The 23,569-nt window shown below is 49.2% G+C and overlaps 1 protein-coding gene across 3 annotated transcripts in view; it reads left to right on the top strand.

Moving 5' to 3' along the window:
- Positions 1-23,569, top strand: part of RAD51B (RAD51 paralog B) — a 915,086-nt gene that overhangs the window by 771,600 nt on the left and 119,917 nt on the right. The window contains exons 11-12 of one of the 3 annotated variants that reach the window (XM_030812469.1): positions 13,976-14,016; positions 22,336-23,315. The exons of 1 other annotated variant lie outside the window; for it this stretch is intronic. In XM_030812469.1, coding sequence (XP_030668329.1) covers positions 13,976-14,016; positions 22,336-22,416 — 122 coding nt within the window. In that variant the 3' untranslated portion in view covers positions 22,417-23,315. Of the gene's footprint in view, positions 1-13,975; positions 14,017-22,335; positions 23,402-23,569 lie in introns of those variants that run through there. One more of the 3 variants, XM_030812462.1, reaches the window with a different exon arrangement.

Below are 23,569 nucleotides of genomic sequence, written 5' to 3' on the forward strand. Positions count from 1 at the left end.
AGTCATTAGAAGAGGCGAACCTTGAACAGCTGGCCTCTGTTGAAAATTACAAATGAGAGAGTGGCCTACATTTGCAAACAGCGAGCATAGCCACCCATTCCTGTGCAGGTCAGCAACTGACCCTCCCCTCCCCCACCTTCACTTTTTTTTCTTTAGCTGCAGGAATTGAGACATGTGGCTCACCAGGCTACCTCAGTGAGTTAAAGCTTTAAATAAATACACACTCAAAACGGCTGTCACATCACTGCCCTCATGACTGCCACAGGCCCCTCCCCGCCTGGGAACATCCCTTCCTCCCTCTCCCTTTCTCTGCCGCTAGAAGCCAGGCCTTGGCTGAGCCCTGGAGAGGGTATCTCCTTTGCACGTATGCTGGTCCCAGGGGCCCTGCACAGGGCAGATGAGGGTAGTCCTGATCCCGTACAGACGCTCCTCTTCCTGGGTTTGTTAGAAGCCTGGCCAGGCCCCTAGTCTTATGACTTCAACAGATGTTTCTGCTTAAGGAGCCCTGGCATCTTTATGGCCTGTTTTTTCCATTCTTGCCTCTCTTCCTCTGTCCCAGCAGCCCTGAACGCAATTTGGACTTTATTTTCTTTCTAATGGTTACAGGGATAGAAAGGGCTTTCCCCCACCCTCCCCATTTTCAGTTTTTGGCTTTTTCGTTAGCTCATCAAGCTGGGTATGTCTGTGTTAGCTCACACAGACATATACACACACAAACACACACACTCCATATGCATTCAGATCTGTACCCATGGTGTGTATTTCTTAATGTTGCACTGACATTTATTGCCACTTCAGACCCAGCCCATTTCAAAGCCTTCCTCCCTGCCTCCACCCTACACTTCACATTCATCCTCTGCCTAGCCTCACAGAGGTCACCCTGAGCAGCCAACTGGGGTGTCACCCAGATGCTGATTCCAAAAACTAGTGCTGGCCTCAGCCTCCAGCAAGATGTGCAGAGCATCACTAACTCACCAGTCCGCCTCTGTGCTTCCAAGGAGTCTTGGGCTGACTGATGGAGTGAGAGCTGAGACTGCAATTGCCATGCATCTCTTCAAGCTCTGCCTGGCCAGCCAGTCTACCCAGGCTCAGGGGGCCAAGTTGACAGCTGTTAAAAAAAAAGAACCAGTTTTCCATGAGCAGGCTTGAAACCAGTCTGGCCACCCCTCGGATCTACACCTGCAACTGCCCCCAGCTTGCCAGCATGGCAGGGTGTTCCCAGTCACCTCCCCTGCAGCGTTGGGGGTTGCCTGTCCCATCAGTCTGGTTCCCAGAGCAAAGAAAACCTGGCGATGTCAGGTCTTCAGCATTTAGTCTATCTATGGCAAAGGTGCCTGGGGCTGGGACCCCTTTATTACCTCCTAAGCCTGAGGACTGGAACTGAACTTCTCACTGCAGGTATAAATAAATCTACCTGGAATCTTAAATGTTGACACCACCTGGCTGTCTTACCTGGAGTTAGACCCATTACCCACAAGAGGCCATCTAACCTCAAATTCTCTGTGTCTCTGCAGCCCTTCTTCCTAGGAGGGCAATGATGCCGAATCACCTGTTAACGGCATTTTCATAATTCAGCTAACCGTTCACTACTCTATCTGCCCATGATCTACCCAGTGCTGACCATGGGTGGCAGGGCAGAGTGGCCTCTCTAGAATATCTCCCCTTTAACACCCTCACCATGGAGGGGCCTTGATAGATGGCCCCATGAAGTTCTCACTAGGCGACTGCTCCTACTTGAGATGGGCCAGGCAGCCATGGACTCCTCCTCTCCCCCTCCGTTCCTGCCCTGCCCAACCTCATTCTGATGGTTTGGCCTTGTGTGTCTCACTAGTGACTCTTTTCTTCCCTCCTTCCTATTTAAACAAATTAAAACTCCAGTTTTTCTTCATTTATGTTTTGGTGGCTGAGGTGGAGAATCTTTCCCCCAGTGGGTTAAGGGAGGCTGGTTGGAGAAGACAGCAACAGGAGAGTGAGTTGGGTCCCCAGTGGCATAGTGACACGCACAGGGACAGTGGGGAATGGAAGCTGGAAGAAGTCCCAGAAGTAGGAGCAAGAAGAGTGACTGTTCTCCATGCTGGGTTCTGCCAGGGACTCTGGACGCGCTGAACAACAGACATGCTAGAGATTTGAGGACGCCTCTCCTGTTTGCTTTACTTGTCACAGATTCATTAATAAAGACAAACAGGGGAGCCACCTCATTGGCTTTTCCATCTCTAAATAAATCCCTTCTGAATACACACCCCCAACATGGATGCTATGGATGCTTCTCAAGAAACAACCATATGGTGCTATGATAATCGATATCCTTCCGATGATTCAAATCAAATCAACTTGAGGAGCCCGATGGGTCTGATGCTCTTCTTACCTGGGCATCTGCACCTTGCCAGAGCCAGGCCCCCTGTGTGTGTGTGGCCGGTGGGGTGGGGGGAGGTGCTTCTTTTCATTTTTGTGAGTGAAAAGGAAAGGGTTCCCCACAAACAGCTGCAACAAGGATCTCTCACCCCATTGCTAAGGAGTGGTGGGGTCCCGCTACCATGTGGCGCTGTGGCAGGCCTGGGGAGATCTTTAGGGATCTGGAACAGCCACTGGATGTGCAGTCCTGAGCCCCTGGGATGTGGAAGTGATTGGCCGGCCACCTGGATGGACCTCACAGTCCTGCTGTCACTCCTCTTCTCTCCTTTCACTTCTGGATCCTGATGGAGAAATGGAGCCCTGGGAAACTGTCTCACCACCTAGGACTGTGTGGAGCTGGGCACACACTCAGGAGGCAGGTGACTTCCAGGTGGCCAAAGAGAAGCTCACACTCCCTGTCCTCTGACAGTCCTACTCCCTGAAGGATCTGGTCAAGCCATTCCTTCCAGATGGCCGTGATACTGTGTCCCCTCAGTATTAGGAGTGGGGGAATGGAGGCTTTCCACGAATGCAAGCTCCTAAGCCCCCTCCCCTGCAGCTAGGGCTGATGGGGAATGGCTAAACCCCAGATGTCTTCATTGGTGAGCAGGGAGGGGCAAAGGTGTATGCAATGATGTGTGTGTGTGTGTGTGTGTGTGTATCAAAGAAAGGAGTCTGTCACAGGAAGAATACTGAGTGGCCCCAAATGTTGTAAGCATATGCACCCCAGTTTTAAAATAATAACAATCATAATACTAATAATTTTTGCTATCATTTGTTGAGATCTTTTTCTGGGCCAGGTACAGTACTTTGCACATATTATCTCATAATTCTCAGAATCTCTGTGAGGTACAAGTATCACTATGCAACTTTTCAAATGGGAAAACAAGCATGGAAAAAAAGTTGGTTCGATTGCCAAAGATCTTAGATCTGAGAAGTGGCAGGGCCAGGATTAGAATCCTAGAGCTCAAAGTTCTGCCATATGTCATAGAAGCGACCACTACATCGATAATGGTAACTGCCAACCCTCACTGTTCACTGGCCACATGCCAGACGCATAGATTCACTTAATTCATTCTTACACAACTCTGGATATATTCTTATTGCCTCATTGTATAGATGAGGAAACTGAGGCACAGAGCATTTTGGCATTGATTCCCTTCGGCAAATGTGATTTGAACAGCTCCTGTGTGTGCAGGGCACCGTGCTCTTGGCTCTGCGTGGGATATGGGACTGAGTGATATGTCATTCTTATGGTCTGAGATCTATCAGCAAGGTCCGTGGCCATGACCATCAGAATGGGCTCAGGGTGGGATTCCAGAACTTGAAACGAGGGACCCTGCATCCTAGGGTATCCTAGAAAGTGGAACATACCAGGTATCTAGAGAAGGAACCTAGGCACAGAAGCGAGACAAAGTCTTGTTGTCAGACTGAGGCCCCAGGTCAGAACTGGGCCAGCAGCAAGGGCTGGCAGGACTGGAACTGATTTATTCCTGCCTGCAGCATGGCCTCGAGGGCAGGACTCCAGAGCTAGGCTGCTAAGTTCAGATCTTCCATTCTTTAGCTGTGAGACCTTGGACAAGTTAATGAACCTCTCTGGGTTTCATTTCAGTAGCCTCATCTAGAAAACGGGAATAATAACTGCCCACCTCATGGAATTGTTCTAAGGACTAAATGAGTTAATATGTGAGAGGCCGTTGGGACAGGGCCAGGCCCATGGTGGGCTCTCTGGTGGGCTCTCAAGCTCTCACCAGCCGATGATCATTGGGCCCTTTGATGCTGAGTGGGCAGAAGCTGCGGGTAGAGGCCAAGTTGTCACAGTGGCAGAGAGAAGAAAATTGTAGTAGGAACTGATTAGGGCCTGTCTCTGTAGGTGGTTTGATGGGGAGGGAGACATGAAATCCAATGGGACAAGAGGGAATTCACATCATTAGTATAAAAGGTTGGCAGATGGGCATGGGACCCTTCCTTCTTAGTCTCCAGAGGCCAAGATGCAGATGCCTGGCACCTGGGCTGGCTGGAAGTGGGGAATGTATCAGGGCTGGCATTTATAGTGATGCCACTATTGTCTAATTATGGGCACAAAGATAGGCTCCCACTGTCTGTGCAGCCCCTCAATCACCCAGGGAAGAAATATTGATCTATTCCCAGCATTCCCTCTGTCAACTCCCCAACCTCAGTCTCTGGCTTGGAAGAAAGACGGCTGGGAGGGGGATGGAAGGCAGCCATGCTCTGTTGCAGTAAATCTTTCCTAGAAGAGGAGACAGCTGAGCTCATCAGCCAGTGCCGGATCAGCTCAGAAGGAATCCTTTCCAACTCCCAGAAGACCCCTCAGCGGCTTGGGAAAGGAATGGCTCACTGGGGCACTTTGTTTGTGTATGTGGGCCTGTCAGGCTGGGCAGGGGTGTCTGATGACACATTAGGACAGCTGAAAAGAGAGGTGGGACAAAAATGTTTGCCCAAGGGCAGTCTTGTGATTCCCCCAACCCCCGTGCTCCCCACCCCCATGCGCTTTTGAGAGCTTGTTCCAGGACTTTTCATATGCATTTGAGACCACAATTTCCTCTCCCAGAAACCCCATTAAGCTATGAGTGAGTGAGGCGGTGGGGAAGAGAGGGAAAGGAAAAGAGAGACAGAGCAAGAGAGAGAGAGTTTGTGTGCGCACACACGAATACTTCTTCCCCACCCACATTCTTTTGCACATGTCTACCGTTATGTACATTCCTATGCCATACCCCTTGCACTCTCTCTCTATCAGGTCTTCTTCAACCATCCTCTTCAGGAAGCCTCAGGGCCTCAGAGAAAGGCAAAAGGGCCTAGACTTTGACTTCCTTTTTTCTTCTCTCTCTTAGAGAAAACATTTTGCTCTGTCACCCAAGCTGAACTGAACTGGGCTCCAGCAATCTTCCCACCTCAGCCTCCTGAGAAGCTAGGACTACAGGTGTGCCACCATACCCAGCTAATTTTTTAATTTTTTGTAGAGGCGGGGTCTCATTACGTTGCTCAAGCTGATCTCAAACTCCTGGCCTCAAGAGATCCACCCCCCTCAGCCTCCCAAAGCGCTAGGATTACAGGTATGAGACTTTGCCATTCCAGTGAGAATTTTGTCCTTAGCAATCTCATCCAATGGCCGCTGGAGATGTGTGTAGGGCCACAAGAATGAGAAAGGGGGCAATGGAGTGACAGGTGACCTGCTCAGGTGCCCCTCCCCAGACCAAATGTCCCAGGCACACAGCGCATGCCCTTCACCATGGAGTACATTTTCTCCCTGGCTTGCTGCTGAGCTAAAGGATCAGAGATGTGGAAACAGGAGGTGAACTAAGGCACCCCGCCACCCGCTGTGGCAGCTTGAGTTTCTTGAAGCTGAGACAAACTAGGATCCAGCAGCCTAGATTTTGCCCCAGTTTCTCCACTGAGTATTTACTCAGTGCCCCTAAGCCGATGCCTTCCCCTCTGCCTAGACGAACCACAGCATCTCGGTAAACGCCTCAGCATGTTAGGAGCACCGGAATGTTTATTCTCTTCCCTCCCAATTATCCACTCTAATGGAGCAGAACACTTACATGGAAAATCCTAAACATGGAAGATGATTTAAAAATGATTCACCCTGGAATACATGCTTCCAGTTGCTTCTACAGGTTTACCTTGCTAAAGGCGTTTTGCTTCCTTTGCTGTTACAATAAGCTTGCCTGCCTTGTAGAAAAGATGGCCAGGGCCAAAGGGAAATCAGTGAAGGGAGGCTGTTTTGTCTGAAATAATGCATCTATGAACAAATGAATTGAGTATAACTGTCTTTTTACATCAGTGTTTCTGTGGAATTAAGAGAACATCCAAGGCCACTCCTAGCTTGAATAGATTAAATTTGTCCTTGTGTTTGGAGCAAGGTTTGTGAAGTCTGTCTGGCCCATCAAATGACCAATGGCTTTTAAGGAAGGCTAAGTGACTTATGACCAGAACAAGGGAGCAGCCTGAGTCAGTCTCCCCAATGTCTACATCGTGTTATTTATACTAGCAAAAAAAATAGATACAACCAGGCCAGGCGCAGTGGCTCACGCCTGTAATCCCAGCACTTTGGGAGGCTGAGGCGGGCGGATCACGAGGTCAGGAGATCGAGACCATCCTGGCTAACACAGTGAAACCCCATCTCTACTAAAAATACAAAAAATTAGCCGGGCGAGGTGGCGGGTGCCTGTAGTCCCAGCTACTCGGGAGGCTGAGGCAGGAGAATGGCATGAACCCCAGGGGGCGGAGCCTGCAGTGAGCCAAGATCATGCCACTGCACTCCAGCCTGGGCGACAGCAAGACTCTGTCTCAAAAAAAAAAAAAAAAAATAGACACAACCTAAATTTTCGACCATATAGTATTAGTTAAATTAACATCTATATGATGGAATACTAGGTAGTCATTAAAATTATGTGTCAGAAGAAGGCTTAATCTCATGGGAAAATGTTCAAACCATATTATTAAAGAGAAAAAACAGATTATAAGGCAGTATGCATACAATGTAGTAGTTCTGTAAGAAAAAAGTATTATGTGCATTTTTAACTGGAAAAATATGTATAAAAATGTTAACAGTGCTATCTCTGGGCAATAAGATTATACTTGACTTTTATTTCTTTTTCGGAATTGTCTTTTTTTTTTTTCTTTTTTTCAAGTTTCCTCCCATTAACTTGCATTTTCCCAAATCAGGGGAAAAATACATTTAGAAAAAAAGATTATCTGAAAGACCAGCAGATGTGTTTCCTGTTTCTTATCCCATGTCTATTCTCCATTTTATTTTGGAGATTCAAATTCTTCAGCCCTTTCCACAACAGATACTTCTGGGGCAAGAGGCACAGAGTGTCTGATGTCCTAAACAGCATCCATCACCACGGTGAATTTCTCACCGACAGTAACAGCTTTGGAAAGGTTTTGTTTCTAACTGGCACTGGGAATTAATTGTACCCAAACTTTTTTTTTCTAATCAGTAATGAGCATCTCCAGGGGATCCTAGAAGGGTTCCAGGGGTTCATGGAGGACAGTTATAAACCTTGACAGCTGCTCAGTGGGTTTTCAACCATGGGGGTGATTCATCCCTTCTCCTAAGCCTTTTCACAGCACCCTAAGCTCAGAGTTTTGAAAATGTGATGAGAAAGAAAGGGGCTGGGAGAACAATGGCCCTTCTCCTTTTATGGAAGGATGATGAAGGGAATTGGGAAGAACAAAACTAAGGGACTAAAACAATTCAGCTTTTTTTGTCTGGTTCATAGGACCGTGTTCCCAATAGAGTAATGCCCAATGAGTGGACGAAGGGAGTAATAAATAAGTTCATAGAAGGAAACAGCTGGGCTGCTGTAAAAGCTCCTGCAAAACAGATAGGCCTGGCACACGCCATTCCTGTCACAGGTTTTAAAGAACCTATCTAGCTTTCAGCTACTCCTCATCGCCACCTCCTACAGAAGCAGAGTCAAGATCATGTCTCTTCCCATCATAAGGAAACAGCACTGTGAATGATCCAGCTGTCCTGAAGTCACTAATCCTGTCAGGGGCAGACATTGGCAACACACCCAGAAGGTGGAGGGGAGTGCAGCTGTCCTCCTGGCCGACTGTTCCAGCCGGTCACCTCTGCTGCTCCAAGGGTGCCACGTTACCTAATTCTGGTTCACAGTCAGATGGCGGCTTTTCTCGGCCAGCTTGTCCTTAGAAAATTCGTTCCCTTGTTGTATTGGAAAATTCCTCTTGTGCCTGTCATTGCACACATCAGGAGACCAAGGTTTCCATTTTCTCAGAAGAAATTAGCCAGCTACTGTCATTGACATGAAGCCTGTTCCTGGAATTTTTTACTCCTCCTCTTAAAGGCATATTCTGGAAGAGGCAATCTGAGGATGGGGCCCATGCTCTCCCACAGCAGAGAAATAAACTGAGGCTAGGCCAGGAGCTGTGCACTGTCTGGGGGAACCATACCCAGTGGGGAGTGGCCAGCTCAGTCCCAACACTGAAATTGTTTACTGTCATCCACTCCTTGTTGTTAGGGGACATTGAGGATGACAGGATAGAGAGTAGGGAAGGAAGGACCAGCCAAGGAACATTTTCCCTATAAAATGAGACTTCCACTACTCCTGCCCTTGTTAAGACTTCATACACTATGGAATACTATGCAGCCATAAAAAAGAACAAGATCATGTCTCTTGTAGGAACATGGTTGGAGCTGGAGGCCATTATCCTTATGAAACTAATTCAAGAACAGGAAACCAAATACCACATGTTCTCACTTATAAGTGGGAGTTAAATGATAAGAACTTATGAACACAAAGAAGGAAACATCAAACACTAGGGTCTACTCATGGATGGAGGGAGAAGAGGAGGGAGAGGAGCAGAAAAGATAACTATTGGGTAATGGGCTTAATACCTAGGTGATGAAATAATCTGTTCAGCAAACCCCTGTAACACAAGTTTACCTATGTAACAAACCTTCACATGGACCCTCCAAACCTAAAATAAAAGTAAAAAAAAAAAAAGGACACAGATATAAATTGACCCTAATGGAGAGAACTCTACTCTATCCTTGCCAGGTCACAAGAAGGTGAGATGTTTACTTTTCAAATGATTGATGCTGAAATGGAAAGGACTGTATCTCGGGGGCACAAACCCAACAGAGTAAATGAAGATCCTACTGCTTCAGCTCCTGGGATTTGCTAAAGTGGGGACCAGCTTAGAAAAATAGACGGCCGTCCTAGAGACCCATGGCGGTCTCGGTCTGATTTTAAATCTAAATTCTCAAGTACAAGTAGCTTCCCAAGAAGAGAAAGCTACTTCTACATAAAGAGGTGGTAGCAGTAGGAACTCCTTAAGCCTTACCTTTTTATTATTGATGATGATGAAGTGAAGCTTCCTGTTGATATCATTGTCACACCAAGCACAGCACACCAACTCAAACCTCATTCATTCATTCATTCATTCATGTGTCCTTTTAACAGATGTCTACTAGACACCTTGTATGTCCGTGAACTAAATACCATGCTTAAGACCAAGGATTCAGAAATGTGTCAGCTGTCACTCCCGCTCCAGGAACTCACAGCCAGGAGGAGATGTACTCAGGGAAAAGGAGAAATTACAGTATAACCATCTTAAAATACTTTCTGATAAAATCGCAGAGTGTCTAATACCCCTGTTCCACATATATATAAAGAAATTAAAGTGTTTAGAAGGGAGGCACATCCCAAATTTAGTGTGTGGCGGATCCGGGAGTACAACAAGCATTCCTCGGTCTGGGGTAAATCCCACCAGGACTGTGTTGAGACCCAAATTCCTCTGAGTCCACGGGCCCCTTCAAGTCAGATGAAATTCCAAACAAGCCAGAGCCTAGCTGAACAGTTCCACGGTGCCGGGCTCCAGTGTGTTCTGGAAGGTTCTCGTGGGCTGTGCCTCCAGAAGACGGAGGCGGAGAGGAGCCCCACAGGCCCAGGGCAGTGTCAGGTTCCCCCTTTTCTGTCAGCAGGCATGGAAGAGCCTTTAAGAAAATGGAGTATTATTATTATTTGTTTGTTTTTACAGTGACTCAGTCTGTAGTAACTGGGTTAAAGTCCACTTTGAGAAAAGGAGAACAAAAGACCTCCTGTTAGTGCTGGAAGTTTGCCTCTTAAGATATCACTGAGAGGAACTGGGAAGAAAAAAAAATCCCCAGCAGGGCAGAGGAAGCTGCAGGCCTTCAGGAACACAGCAGCACTTTGGAAAGGAAAACACGGCCGACTTTCATCTCCTGCGCCCTATCTGAGCTGGCCGCTCCCTTTGCCGCTGCTTTATGGCCCACTGCGGTGCTGACCGTCGGACATCGGCCAGTACGCTATTCCCACACTCTTTGAACACAGGGGGCTGCCAGGAGTTGTGGTAGTGTGGGCAAATCTCCATAGCCAACCAACCCCAGGCTGAGGAGGAGGGAAAGGATGTTGCCATATGAAACATACTATGTGCTGGACGTTATTCTAACATTAGATATCATAACTCATTTCGTAAACACCAAGGAGGCTAGCATCCTCCTTCTCCAGCCACAGCAGAAGTTGCACAAGGTGGGAATCTGGCCTTGCCCTGTTTAGGAAACTCACTGCAAGTAGAGGAACCATGGGGTGAGTAGGCTCCCAAATGGGTAGGACCAGATTGTTAGGTGGTCTCCTCCAGGTTGCAGACTCTGGCCATCTGACTCTGAGACCTGAGAACTTAATCCTACTCTCTTCAAATGAAAACAGAAAGTCAGAGGAAGACAAGAAAGGTTTTCTTCTCACGACCTCCCATCAGATCAGCCTCACCTACATTAAACTTGTACCCGTGTCCTTCATCAATCAGCTCAGTGGAAATGTTATTCTCACCCATGGCCACCCAGATCAGGAAATCGGTCTGGACCATGAATGACATGCTGGTGTTGGCCTTCTTCACCATAATTATAAGAAGCTGGAATGTTCCCCTCCAAGGCTATGAAAGAAGGATGGAGACAAGAAGGAAAAGACAAATTCTGTGAAAGTCTCAGGTCCTTCCTCCTTTCAGAACCACTTCACGTAATCCTCTTCCTCCCCAGGGCCTCCCGAAAGATTAGGCTTCACTTGCAGGTCCCAGGCCCTGGCCCTGCAGAGTCGTTGGGCCTTTGGGGTCTCTCGAAGAGCCTAATCATTCTGTTTTCTGGACAAGTCATAGTTTTGCTGACTTCTGACCAAACACCCATCGAAACCCAAGAATGGAAGTGTGATTCTGGTCATCTATACCCTGTCCCCCTACAGGACTCCCTGTCCCACGGGATGCGGCAGGCAGGTGTGGGAAAGCCTACCTGAGGAGATGGCCGAGATCATTAAGCAGCAGCCCTCTGATTTTCTGTACAGCTACTCAGTGACTTGGAAGGGATTCTTTGCACTAACAAGCAATGCCTCCACAAACAATGAGTTGAGGGGAAAGACTCAAAAGAGGCCGATACAATGCTGTTTGGGATGCTTCTCCCTTTGGCTGGCCTTAGGGGACTGGGCCCCTCAGTAATCACTGGAGATTTAGGGCCTAATTAAACTCTGGCATTGGGCCAGCATGCTGGTGGCCCCTTGAGTTTCCCATGTCCACCCATGTCTAGGGTATTAAAATCTAGACTGGGAATGTGTACTGCTTAACTGATCCCACAGGAGCCAGGCCTCATTATCCAACAGCCTGGGTATCGGCAGCCCACAGGGCTTGGCATTGGCAGGTGCGGTCCTGGGGAGGACTGCGTGCCTTTAAGTTAATGGTCCCTACATCTGCACCCTCTGGGGCCACAGTAGAGGGCTTTGTGGATCACCTCTGCCATTGGGACCCCTGGCATTTCCTTCCTCTCATGGCCTGATAAAACCCAAGCTCTGAGAGTTAGCAAACTGATACCCTTTAATCATGCCTTATATTTATAAAGGCCTTTGTCCAGAGAACTCCAAGTGCTCAAAGATATCAATTAATTACTCTCCCAGCCTCCTTTAGGGAAAAGCTGGTGGCAGGTGTCATCATCACCACCAGAGGTGGCCAAAGCATCTTCTTAGTGGGCTGTCCTGGATATTCTTTGCATTTAAAGAGCATTTTGCTTCTGAGCACATGGTTAGGTTTTGCACAGCCTGAAGCATAAGGATTGAGGTATTTCCTTACTTTACAGCTCTAGAGAATTCTTGTGTGCGGGTACCCGTGAAACACAAACTGAGTGACTGCATGCTTTCTTGAGTTTGGAAATTTTGTTATTGTTTGGTCTCAGCATTTGCTGGTAGTAAATAAGTAAGCAGAAGTAAGCTGCTTATGTTCCCATGTAGTCCAAGACAGAGCAGACAAAAGACCTGGTCCCCAAGCCCCACACCTGGCCCCAAGATCCCTCTGGGATTATCTTGCAGCCACTCTCTGAAGCCTCAGACCCTGTAGTTGATCTCATAGCCAAGTCTCACCAGTAACTTTTGGCGGCGGGGAGTCCTGGCAAGAGATGGGTGATGTAGGAATGGCCTAGCTGCAGAAGGAGGAGAGCCAGGTAAGACATCTCCCTGGCTCTCCTCCTTCCTGGCCACAGACTAGCTTTGTGACCTTGGTTGGCAGCATCATTTTCATGTCGGCCACAGTTTCCATGCCTATAAACAGAATGATGATACCTGCCACCAACTTTTCCCTAAAGGGGGCTGGGAGAGTGCATTAATTAATGTTTTTGAGCACTTGGAGTTCTTTGGAGAAAGGCCTTTATAAATATAAGGCATGATTAAAGGATATCAGTTTGCTAACTCTCAGAGGAAGTACTTAATGGAATTAGGCCTGCATGTGTTGATGACTGAGTTTCATTCTTCATTCAGATCTGCACAGGGCTCCCGTCACTCAGCTCTGCTGCAATTCATGTGGTATTCTCCTGTTCTTTCATTTCTATATACTCATAGTAGGGAGCCCACAAATGCTGCCCTCCACATGCAGGCCCACTACCTCCCCTCCCTCTTGTCAAACCCAGTGGCTTTTCCTCACTCTGCATTTTCCTTGTCCTTTCTGGAACATGACACTGGTCACTACCCCTCCTCACCCTTGAAAGTCTTATTCTGTGGTTCCCACAAGCCCAACAGGTCTAAACTGAAGTCATCCTTGACCCCAAACCAATTCCCATCCTTACTGCCCTATTTCTCTTCACCATTCTCATGGGCCTGGATTCCAGGTCTTCCTCTCCACTGCCACCCCCTCTGTGCAAGCTTTATTGTCCCAACCTGCTTGGTCCTTTGAAAAGCCCATCCCTGGGCAGAAATGGGATGTGTATGTCCCTAAACTGCCCCCAAAGACCTCTCTGCACCACATTTGACCTCTGGCCCTCCTGTTCCCTAACTGGCCTTGGTCTCCTGCTCCCTTCCGTGGGCCACTCCAGCTCTGCCCACCATGTGACCTGCCTTCCTGCTTGTCCACCTTCCTGTCTGGTCCCCAGACTCAGCTTGTACTCTCCCTCCCAGCAAGCTGTCTCAACTGCCTGCATTCCCCCACAGGACACAGACCCTCATATAGATAAACACACACACTGACACACAGACTCATGTAGACATGCACCAACACACAGACACTCAGACACAGACATACTCACGTGGATATGCAGACGGGCACACACATGCAAATACAAAGACATACAGACAGGTACATATACACAGATACACAGACACACAGGCACAGAGACACATATACTGGCATAAGCATACACACACTGACACACACAAATGCACAAACATACACACACAGTTATGATGTTCACACAAACATAGGCATACATTCACATACCCCTCCCAGCATCCTGACTGGCCCAGCTGACCTCCCTCACCCGCTCTGAACAGCCAGCTCTCCCTCCTCCTGCCTTTGTCCAGTCCCATCTCTATTACTCAGGGCTCTCCAGAGAAACAGAACCAACAGGGTTGGATGCAGATAGATGGGCGGGTGGACGGATGATGGATGGATGGATAGATGATAGATAGATAGATAGATAGATAGATAGATAGATGATACATAATAGGTTGATATTAGATATAGAAAAGCAAATAGAGTTTAAGAAATTTGTTTATGCAATTATGGAGGCTGGTAAATCTGAAATCTGACCTCAGTCTTTTCTCTTAAGGCCTTCGACTGATTGGACAAAGCCCACCCACATTGCGGAAGGTAATTTGATTACTCAAAGTCTACTGATGGAAATGTTAATGTCATCTAAAGAATACCTTCAGAGCAACACCTAGCCTAATATTTGACCAGATATCTGGGTACTATGACCTAGGCAAATCAACACATAACATTACCCATCGTGCTTTTCATCTGGTCAGCAGTGCTCATATAAATCTCCTGAAACGTTGCTCTCACCACAATGCTTCCCTGCTCCAAAACCTAAACACCCATATGCCTGACATGCAGTAGGGACAGGTACATATTTGTTGAGGGAAGAAATAATGAGGAGCCTTTGGGATGGGCTGCACTCTGCTCAATGCAGCAAACCATTTTGAGGGCCCAATGTCTGGAGCTGAGGATATGACTATCAAAGCTGCTCTTACATGCTCCTCTCCCCTCCCTCTAGTGTCTCAAGGCCAGAGTCCGAACCTCAGACATCTAATCCCTCATAGTACCCAATGGAGTGCCTTATATGGATTAGGCCCTCAATCACTTGTGGGTTAATTTTATTCCCTTTATTGTTCCCTATATCAAATTTACCTGAAATATTATAGGTTTTTAGGGCCTCACTTATTAAATCATAAACTGCAGTGCCAAATCTGCTTCCACTTTTGTTTTTCAGGCACACATGCAAATAGCTGTTTCCACAATCAGGAAGGGTGGAAATAGCTCAGAACACTGACAGCAGAGTCTGTAGGGATGCATAGCTTCTATGGGATTTTTTATACTTTTCTGTGTCTTCCAAATTGTCCTCTGTGACCACGTGTTGCTTTTACAACCATAAAACACGTTATCTGTTTTTTTCATTTATCTTTTTGATTTGGGGTTCTGTTCTCAGCTCCTTTTTGGGGTCCCCATCATGCCTCCTGGCTTCCTTTGAAAATAAGGTGACCAGAGACTTCCGTGTAAAAGTCTGTGAGGTCATAAAAGGCCAAGTTAACTGCAAATGGTTGTTCTGTTTTAGTTCTGTTTTAATTCTGTTGAAGTGTCAGGTAACACGGACTTATAATAAAAGCACTTGGGGAGTTAATGATTACTGCTGTTGTCAAGCTGTCCCGAAGACGGAGAGGGAACCTGGGCATGCCACGTCTCGCCTTGGGCCGCTCCTTCAGTGTGTCCTGCCCTGCGGCTGCCCTGGCCCCCTGTCCGCATGCTGTCAGGCTGCCTCCGTGCCAGACGACCAACACCCAGCCACAGTGGAAACGACTGTTCCTTCAACTTTCTTCAGCCCCTGCCTGCTGGGGCCTCCGGAGGGAAGCGTTCACTCTAGCCGAAATGAAACAGAGCTCCAGAAAAACCACAGTGGAGGCCACAGCGGCCTCAGGCCCTGAACTTTGTATTTCTTAGCCCGCCAGGATTGCCGGCTGCTGGGTGTCATGTAACTCCCAAAAATGTGAAAGGAAAACCAAAGAGCCTGAGAAGCGCAGATGTCTCCTGGCTGGGGAGTCCGTCTAGAAAGTCGCCTTTCATGGTGAGGCCAGGTGCACACGAGAGTGGCTGGAGAAGGTGGGGTGAGCCCAGAACAGGGAGGCCCGGCCCACTCCCGGGCTGAAACTCCAAGAAACTCCCCCTGCACAAGGCCACGCCGGTGAAGTCCCCTTCCTTCTGGAAAGAGTCCTACACAAATTGCTAGTGTTTCCATGTGATATTTGACAAGTGCAAAGGGCTGGAAATATTCTAGAGATTTTTCAGCTTCGTACAATTATCGGTGGCCACTGAGCACATCTCACCTCCTGCAGTGTCCCGCCAGTGGCTGCACCAGCCAGGCAGGGCCACCTTGTGTCCCTGATCCCGTCAGCCCTCCAGTAAAGTGTGCTTCACCAGGTGCCCCAGGAGAGCAGGGGGCCAGCTCCATGTCCTCATGGGTGTGCAGCCCCTCACCTCTTCCTCAGCCCTGCCCGTTACCAGCTGTGACCACAGAAAATGCCCCAGCAGCAGCACCATGGTCCCTGGGGCTGCCCTCCTGCCTCCCTCTAAGTCATCGAATGTCAAGGTTGGAGAAATCTTAGTGCCCATGGGCCCTCCTCCTCACTGATAAGCGGAGCACTGGCTCAGGCTCCCTGAGGACAGGGCCAGGCTGCTCTGGTCTCATGTACTTTTGTGTTCTGTGAGCCTAGCACATGGTGGCACTCCCTGAGTGGGTGGTCAGCGAGTGAGTGAGTGAGTGAATGAGTGAGTGAACTGGCTTCTGTGTTCTCCTCTTTTCTTCAGACAGTGACACTTTGGACAGGTCATGTTTACTCCATCCCCTCAGCTTTTCAGTAAAACGAGCCCACCAGTGTTCATTTCCTTCACATAACCGCTGGCATCAAGCCAGCAACATTGTGGCTCCTCAGACGCCCACCGGTGTGGCCAGGGGGGTGCTGCAGCCTCCCTCGCTCCAGCCCTCAAGGGAGGCCTCACTGACGTCAGCCTCTGCATTAGTTTCCTATAGGGCTGACTTGGTCAAGTTTTACTTAAAATAACAGAAATTCACTCTTTCAATTTCTGGATCCGAGAAGTCCGAAATCAAGGTGTCACAGCAGGGTGGGTTTCTTCTGGGTGTGCTGAGGGAGAGCCTGTGTTATATGTAAAATGTTTATTTAGAAACAGAACGCTTGTTCCCTGGTGCTGCAAATAAATAGCACTCGAACATAAATTTAATTCTCTCAGCAAGGCCATTTTTCTGCAGAAAGGGTGCTCATCGCAGATGGAACAGTGGTGAGAGCACATTGAACAAAGGAGGGAATCAATTTTTATTCCTTACACAGTTTGTCCCTGCTACTGTGTCTTGTCTCCATTGGCTGGAGCCAGACCTCACAATCTAAACTAAAACCCGACTGGCTAACAGTTTAACAAGAAGGGAAACTTTGAAGAGGAACTTTTACTTTCTACAGCCTGTCCCAATCCTCCTCTAGCCCCTGGTGTGCTTGGGCGTGCACCTCCATCGCACATGTGCTCTCTCTCTCTTCTCATAAGGACAGTAGTCAGATTGGACGAAGGGCCTACCCCACTCCTGTGTCTTAACTAATTACATCTACAGCGACCCTATTTCAAATAAGGTCACGTTCTGAGGCTCTGGAAAGGACATGAATTTGGGGGGACGCTATCCAACACAGTACAGCCTTCCTGCCCCCTGCAAAGTTTCGTCTTGCTCTCCACCCGCCCCTAACCTCTGCACCCTTTCTTTAGCTGGGGGTGGGCTTCTCGAATGCAGTCTCATTTGCCTGCTAGTCTAAGTGTGGTTGGTAGGTAGAGGGTAGGGGACACGCTGTTTGTGCCACTGTTTCCCGCCAGGGACATAGACACTCTCAGGATCCCTGAACTCTGAAGTCGAAACTGTCAGTCAGTGTCCCCAGCGGAAGCTGCACTTGAGAATCACTGGGGAGCTTTTAAAACACAGTGTGCCCTAAACACACTCCCAGGAACTCTGGTGCACTTGGGCCGGGTGGGACTCCGGCATGAGTATTGTTTGAAAGCTCATCGGGTGATTCTAATGTGCAGCCTAGGACCGGAACAACCGTATGAGATGCTGTGAAAACAGCTCCATCTCACCTTCACCAGGAATATGGGCAGCTCACTGCCTAGTGAGGCTCGAATACCCATTAGGAAGAGCCAAGCCAGGCTTCTCAGGGTGGGTTCCCTGGCAACACTTCCCAAACTCTCCCACCAAGCTCCCAGGAGGCAGGAGGGAGCAAACACATACTCTGCAGAACCGGAAACAGACGGCAGCAAGCACCACGTGTCCCTGAAGTTTTCTGTTTTGCTTTTAAAATTGGAATTTTTGCATCTTCTTCTACAATATCACCATCTTGTTTTACAACTTAAAAAAAGATTTCATTACGTTGACTTTTTTTCCTCCAAAAATATCTGAGTGCAGAAATGAGGCTCCGCAAAGGTATGCCAAGTTTAAACTATGGTTTTGGATGGTCCTTGACACACCACTGGGTTCCCTGGGGTTCCTGACTTTGAAAAACCCAGCCACAAAGAGTTAAAGAGGGTGGGAGCCAATCTGTTTAACCTTTGGAAGGAATTGCATCTTAGATGAAAACCTAGGCACAGAGAAGTTAAGCAGCTCATTCAAGATGACACAGTTTGTTATTAACTGAGTCGGAACTGTACCTCAGGACCCACCTTTCCCACTGCACTGATCTGGGGCAACTGCTAATTTGCTGTGTGACCTTGGCTAGGTCTCTTTACTTCTCTGTGTCAGTTTTCCTACCCATAAGATGATGATAACATCTGATCCACCCAACTCCTTGAGTAGTTGAGGAGGCCCAGGTGTGTAGAGGCATGTTGAAATTAGGGAGTGTCACATGTAAACTGTGGCATGTCATATGTAAATTTTGGAGTGTCATATGTAAATTATAAAGTGTCACATGTAAAGACAAGGCGCCATAATTTAAGTCCAGCCTCACACTTCTAGGTGAGGCACAGTGATTGCAGCAAGAGTGACCTTTCCAGGGTCATGCGGGCGGGCCACTGAGGGAAACACAGTGTAGTGCACCCAGCCCCTCTGAGCCCGTGGAGAGGCTTAAGTGAGCTCCAGTGTTCCAGTTCCAGGGAAGGCTGAGGCCGGGAGCTCATGCCAGCACTTCTGTTTGCTCTCCATTGGTCCCAGCTTTTATCTGCCCAGCACCAGTTTGAAAACAATCTTCTTGTCCCAATCCTGAGAGTATCCTTTCGAAAAAGTTAAGTCATGGAAAAATGCGTGGCAAACAACAACAGTGCCAGCACCTTCTTTCTCCTTTCACAAGGCCACAGAGACCCTCCCCCACAGCCCATCTCTTCCAGAGGAAGTCTGCGGCCAGCCCTGCTCCAGACCCCTCCCTTGCCAGCCCAGGCCCGTGAGGCTCCTCAGCCCACGTCCGCCCTTTTCTGTTTACACTGGGAGATGAGCTTCTGCCGAGCTTAAGTGCAGTTCTGGCCCTTTTGTTTGTTTTTAAGTCAAGTTACAACTTTGCTCCTGGATTTATTGCAAATTCCATTTATCTTCTTCTTCCTGGGGTCTCTGCACAAAGCCTTTGTGCCTTCCTCTTCTGCTGTGGACAAATACCATGGGGCACCAGGAAAGGACAGGGAGCACACAGCCCCGGGAGACGCACTATAAGGAGGGCCAAAGCCATCCTATGGGGTGCTGGGGAGGAAGAAGGGGGCTGGCAACGTAGGAGGAGGGGCTGTCGATCGCCTGGGAGGACAGGCCCGGCCCTACCTCCTGCCCCTTCTCACACAGGCCTCCAGAGGAAAGAAGAGCCAGGCCGAAAGGCAAAGAAATCCCAGACCTCAGGGGAAGGAATCAAGAAAGGAAGGTTCTGGTTTGAGTGGAAGGAGCCCGTGGCAGTTTCTAGCCAGGGGTGGTATGAGGCCAAAGGTCCTGAAAGGCCTAAGAAGGGACACCTAGGTCTGATGAGGGCGGTAGGCCTGAGGGTTGGGCACGGCACATGCCGTGGGAGACCACCCCAGGTGCAGCTGGGCACCAGCACAGCCTCTCAGCTTCCCTGCCCTTCTCTTAGGCCTCCCCAACCCTCTCCAAACACCACATTTCCAGAAACTGCTGATAAAGAGTAAACAACTCCAAACTGAAGCTCACCAGGGAGAGAAAGAGAATCAAACTGAGCTGAACAAATTGCGAGTGGGGCATCCAGCCGTGCTGTTGGCTTGTTTCTCTAAGAGGGGAAGTGCTGAGGGCCTGTCCCCCACCACCACCCCGAGTCCTTCCCTAGTGTGAGTTCCCTAGCTTGGGAGCACGCAGGAGCTGCTTGGCTTCAGAGGGGCCTTGCTTGAGTGTGGTGAGGGAGTCCCGGGGCTGTGAAAGAGGAACTGCTGGACTCTCCCTGCCTAAGGGCCTGACCTAGAAAGGGGCTTTAACCTTCCTGGACGAGGAGAGCAGCTGCAGGTAGCTGGTGGCTGCAGAGTGCTCCTGGGCAGGCTGCAGGGCCATGGGTCAGCAGCTGAAGGAGCCACTTTTCATGCCCTCCACTCAGCATCACAGTTCCCGGGCATGAAACTCAGGCATCAGCACCTCAGCCCAGGCCCTCAAGGAGTGGGGTTAAGTGAGCATGAACAGAGCAGGCCCCCTTTTCCTCTGGGAGACTCCTGGCTTCCCAACAGGTGCTGTGGCTGAATGAAGAGGAGGGCTGTCCACAGCAGTTTCCCCAGCCAAGGCTCTGGGCTCCAGCCCTGCTGGTCCCTCTTCCTCTGTCACCCATCAGCTCTGCAGCCGGCCCAGATACTCCCTTCTCCATGCTGTGGCCCCTCCTCCGGGGCCCCCATTTCTCAACCTCTGCGCTGGTCTATCTGTCACTTACCTGCCTGGCTCCCTCAGACACTTCCAGCCATCTACCCTGAGACCTTGGCTGCTGATGTCCACTCTCTGGCCGCAGCTTCCTCCCCTCACCTGTCCCTTCTCCTGCTCTCACCCTGGCTCTTGTGCCCCTGCCTCTCCCCCTAGAAGCTTCCCTGGGCTTCCTTGCCCGCCTGATCTCAGGCATTCAGCACCCTCACTCTCAACTTTCCCCAGGCCTGCCCCGAGGGCCCCTCATGGCCATTCACTCCATTCACTCCAAACCTTCAGCTGCCAGGCCCCAGAGGAAGTGCGGCTGCAGGCCCAGCACAGGCTGAGTCTGGCTCTCCCCTCAGGCCACTGTCAGCTGGCCACTGTCACTCTCCTCAGATGCCCCAGATCCCCACCTCTACCTTCTACCTGCAGAATCTCTCAGCACCCCCCTTACTGAGCAGGTCCAGGCCTTCCCACACTGCCCCTGGAGTCTCCTCTCACCCCTCTCAGAGCTCGCTCACTCACACCACCACCCTTCTTTCCCTCAAGAGCAGAGGATGTCCCCACCTCCTTTGCAAAACTAACTTCCATACCTGGGTCCAAATGCAACAGCTCTTGTGTCTTCCACACCGAGTGGCCGCTGTCCTCAGCCTGGACCGGAAGCTGTGTGGCAGCAGGATCTCCAGTGCTTCCAGTGCACAGCCACAAGCATGGCGTCCTCTTCCTTGTTCTAAAAGGGCTTCCCTTAGATGGCTTTCTCTCAGCACACCATCTCTGCTCTTGTCCCCTTTATCACACACTTCTCATTGGGTCCTTTCACCTTCCTGTTCTCCAGCCCTGGCCATTGGCTGCTACTGAAGGCCATTCTTAGTGGCCCTCCTCACTACAGTGGCCCAGGAGCCAACCCCCTAGCTGCCTCCTCAGAGTTTCTGGGCTTCCCACCCACCCTTTGCCTCCCCTTCATGGGTTCTCCTGGTGACTTCCTGCCAGGCTTCCATTTTCTCTCCATCCCTGTGCTTTTTACCTGCTCCTCTGCCGGCCGGGCCTCCTCTCCCAGCACATCACTTCTATCTCCTCCACGTCCACATCTTCAGCCAGTGCTTCCATGAGCCCCTGATTTCCAGCTCCCCAAATCCCCACATTTCTACCAGCCTACTCTGCTGGCCGTCTCTGCTTAGACACCCTGCAGAACTTCTCGTGAAATTGAACTGATCATCTCCTCCCCAAACCTCTCCTTGAGGCTGCTTGTCTCTTTCTGTATTTCTATCCTCCCCACCGCCCAGGCTCAAAACCAACATTCTCTTCATCTCTTTCTTCTCTGTCTCCCTGCATGTCTGATCAGCCTTCGGATGCCTGAAGGAGCTTCTGCGCTATTTTTCAGATCCCTCCCACTCCAGTGTTGCTATCTGAATTCAAACCCTTTCCTTCTCCTCCCTGGACCTTACCTCTCGGCCTTTGGGCTTCCCCTCCCGTGGGCTCCCTGTCCTTGGACACAGAGCCCATCAGAGTGGCCCGTCTCCCTTTTAGAAACCCATATGAGCTCCACACGCATGTGGCTCCCCTGCCAGGAACAGGCCTCCCCTGTCTTCCAGTACAACCTCACTGCCACCACTTGTCACTCAGCAGATGTTGCCTGCGTCCCTGCCATGTGATATGTACCTGTGCTCACACCATAGCCACCTGCTGCTCACTCCCAGAGCTGACCCTCTGCACCTGCGCAGTCTTCTGGTCCCTCTTTTTGTTTGCTGTTTTATCTTCCAGAGACACCTCCTCTTCTTTACATCCATTTCCACCCATCAGCACCTTATTCAACCATACTCAAGGCCTACCTTCTCCAAAGGTGAAACCAATTTCTCTCCTGCCTCATTTTCCCTTAAAATACTGTTCATTCCCTATTACAACCACATCTGAATGTGTGTGTGTGTGTGTGTGTGTGTGTGATCTCCCTAGTTGTGTAACCCTGCAGGCCATGAACAGTTATTATTCAATGTTGTTTCCTACACATCTTTAATAAAAGTTTGTTGCATTTAAATTAGATCTTATTCTCTCATTTCACTTCACAGATGTTAGAACTGTGGCCAGAGTCAGCCCCAGGTCAGAATGCTGGTCAGCAGCAGACTCATATCCCAGCCCTACCTTCCTGATACCTGATGCGGTGCTCAGAAAAGCAAGGAATCCCAGGCTGTTACCCAGTGTCTCCATGTGCCCTCCACAGATGCACTCAACTGTCCTCTCTTCTGCTCTTCCTCCTAGAAACTGGGCAACTGGAATCAGAACAGAGACTTTGGATGAGCATCCAGTGTTACCCAGCCTAGTTTTTCACCACGACTTCCAGATCTACATTTAACATCCAACAGCAACTATAATTCTACTTTCTGAACCTCCAGGGAAACTGCTTCCTTGTCTCTTTCAACAAAGAATGTCATGGTTTTACAATGTCTCCAGTGAAAAACTTCTTCTCTACATCTTCCTCCCACTCCTACAACCCTTGATCCCCACGTGAGATCTCATTTCCTCCAGCTGGGTCTTCTGCAGAGTGATTAGAGCTTCTGCCCTCCTTGTGGCACCTCTATTGTAAAAGGATTGCTGAGGCTTATTAAGCCTCGCAGCTCCTAGATGGAAAGGTACCATATAGAAATAAAACAAATCAACAAATTAGTGTGTTTTGTAGAAGATGAATAGGACTCCACTTATCTGCGTGAGTGTGCACACTGTGCAGTCACACAGGCAGTTTCAAATGGGAATTTGGGAAAAGCTAAGCTTTTTCACTTGGGAAAGGTTTACATATTCTTTGCACCTGGGCACACACAGCACAGGCTGTTCTCAGGACTCCCACCAGATTAGGCCTGGGACATCACAGAGCCTGTCAGGTCCACGTTTGCTTTCTAGTTTCCTTGCTTCCAGTCTAGCTGTGGCCTGACTCCAAGTCCAGTGTAAGATTTTTTTTTTTTTCAGCAATAAGGAATCAGTTCATTCACCTGTACAAAAGCCAGCAGGAGGATCATGCATGAGGCTCATATCCTTGCTGTGAATTTCAAAGGACTGGCTAAGTAAATAAAATTATCATGCCAGTCTGAGCTGGCATAGATTGCATTGATTGCTGCTAATGCTGAAATGGACATTTTAAAAGCGCTCCACACTGCATTCTACACAACTTGGGACAGAAAAATAGCTGTTGCTCTTAAGGAGCTGATGGTCTCCTTCAAGGGTAAGCTGGAACAGGCTGACCCAGGAAAAGGCACTCCCAGTTGAATGCTTTCGCTTGCGTGGGAAGTCCAGCTGTCTCAATGGGGCCCA

Source organism: Nomascus leucogenys, chromosome 1a (assembly GCF_006542625.1).
Source record: "Nomascus leucogenys isolate Asia chromosome 1a, Asia_NLE_v1, whole genome shotgun sequence".
Lineage (NCBI taxonomy): Eukaryota > Metazoa > Chordata > Mammalia > Primates > Hylobatidae > Nomascus > Nomascus leucogenys.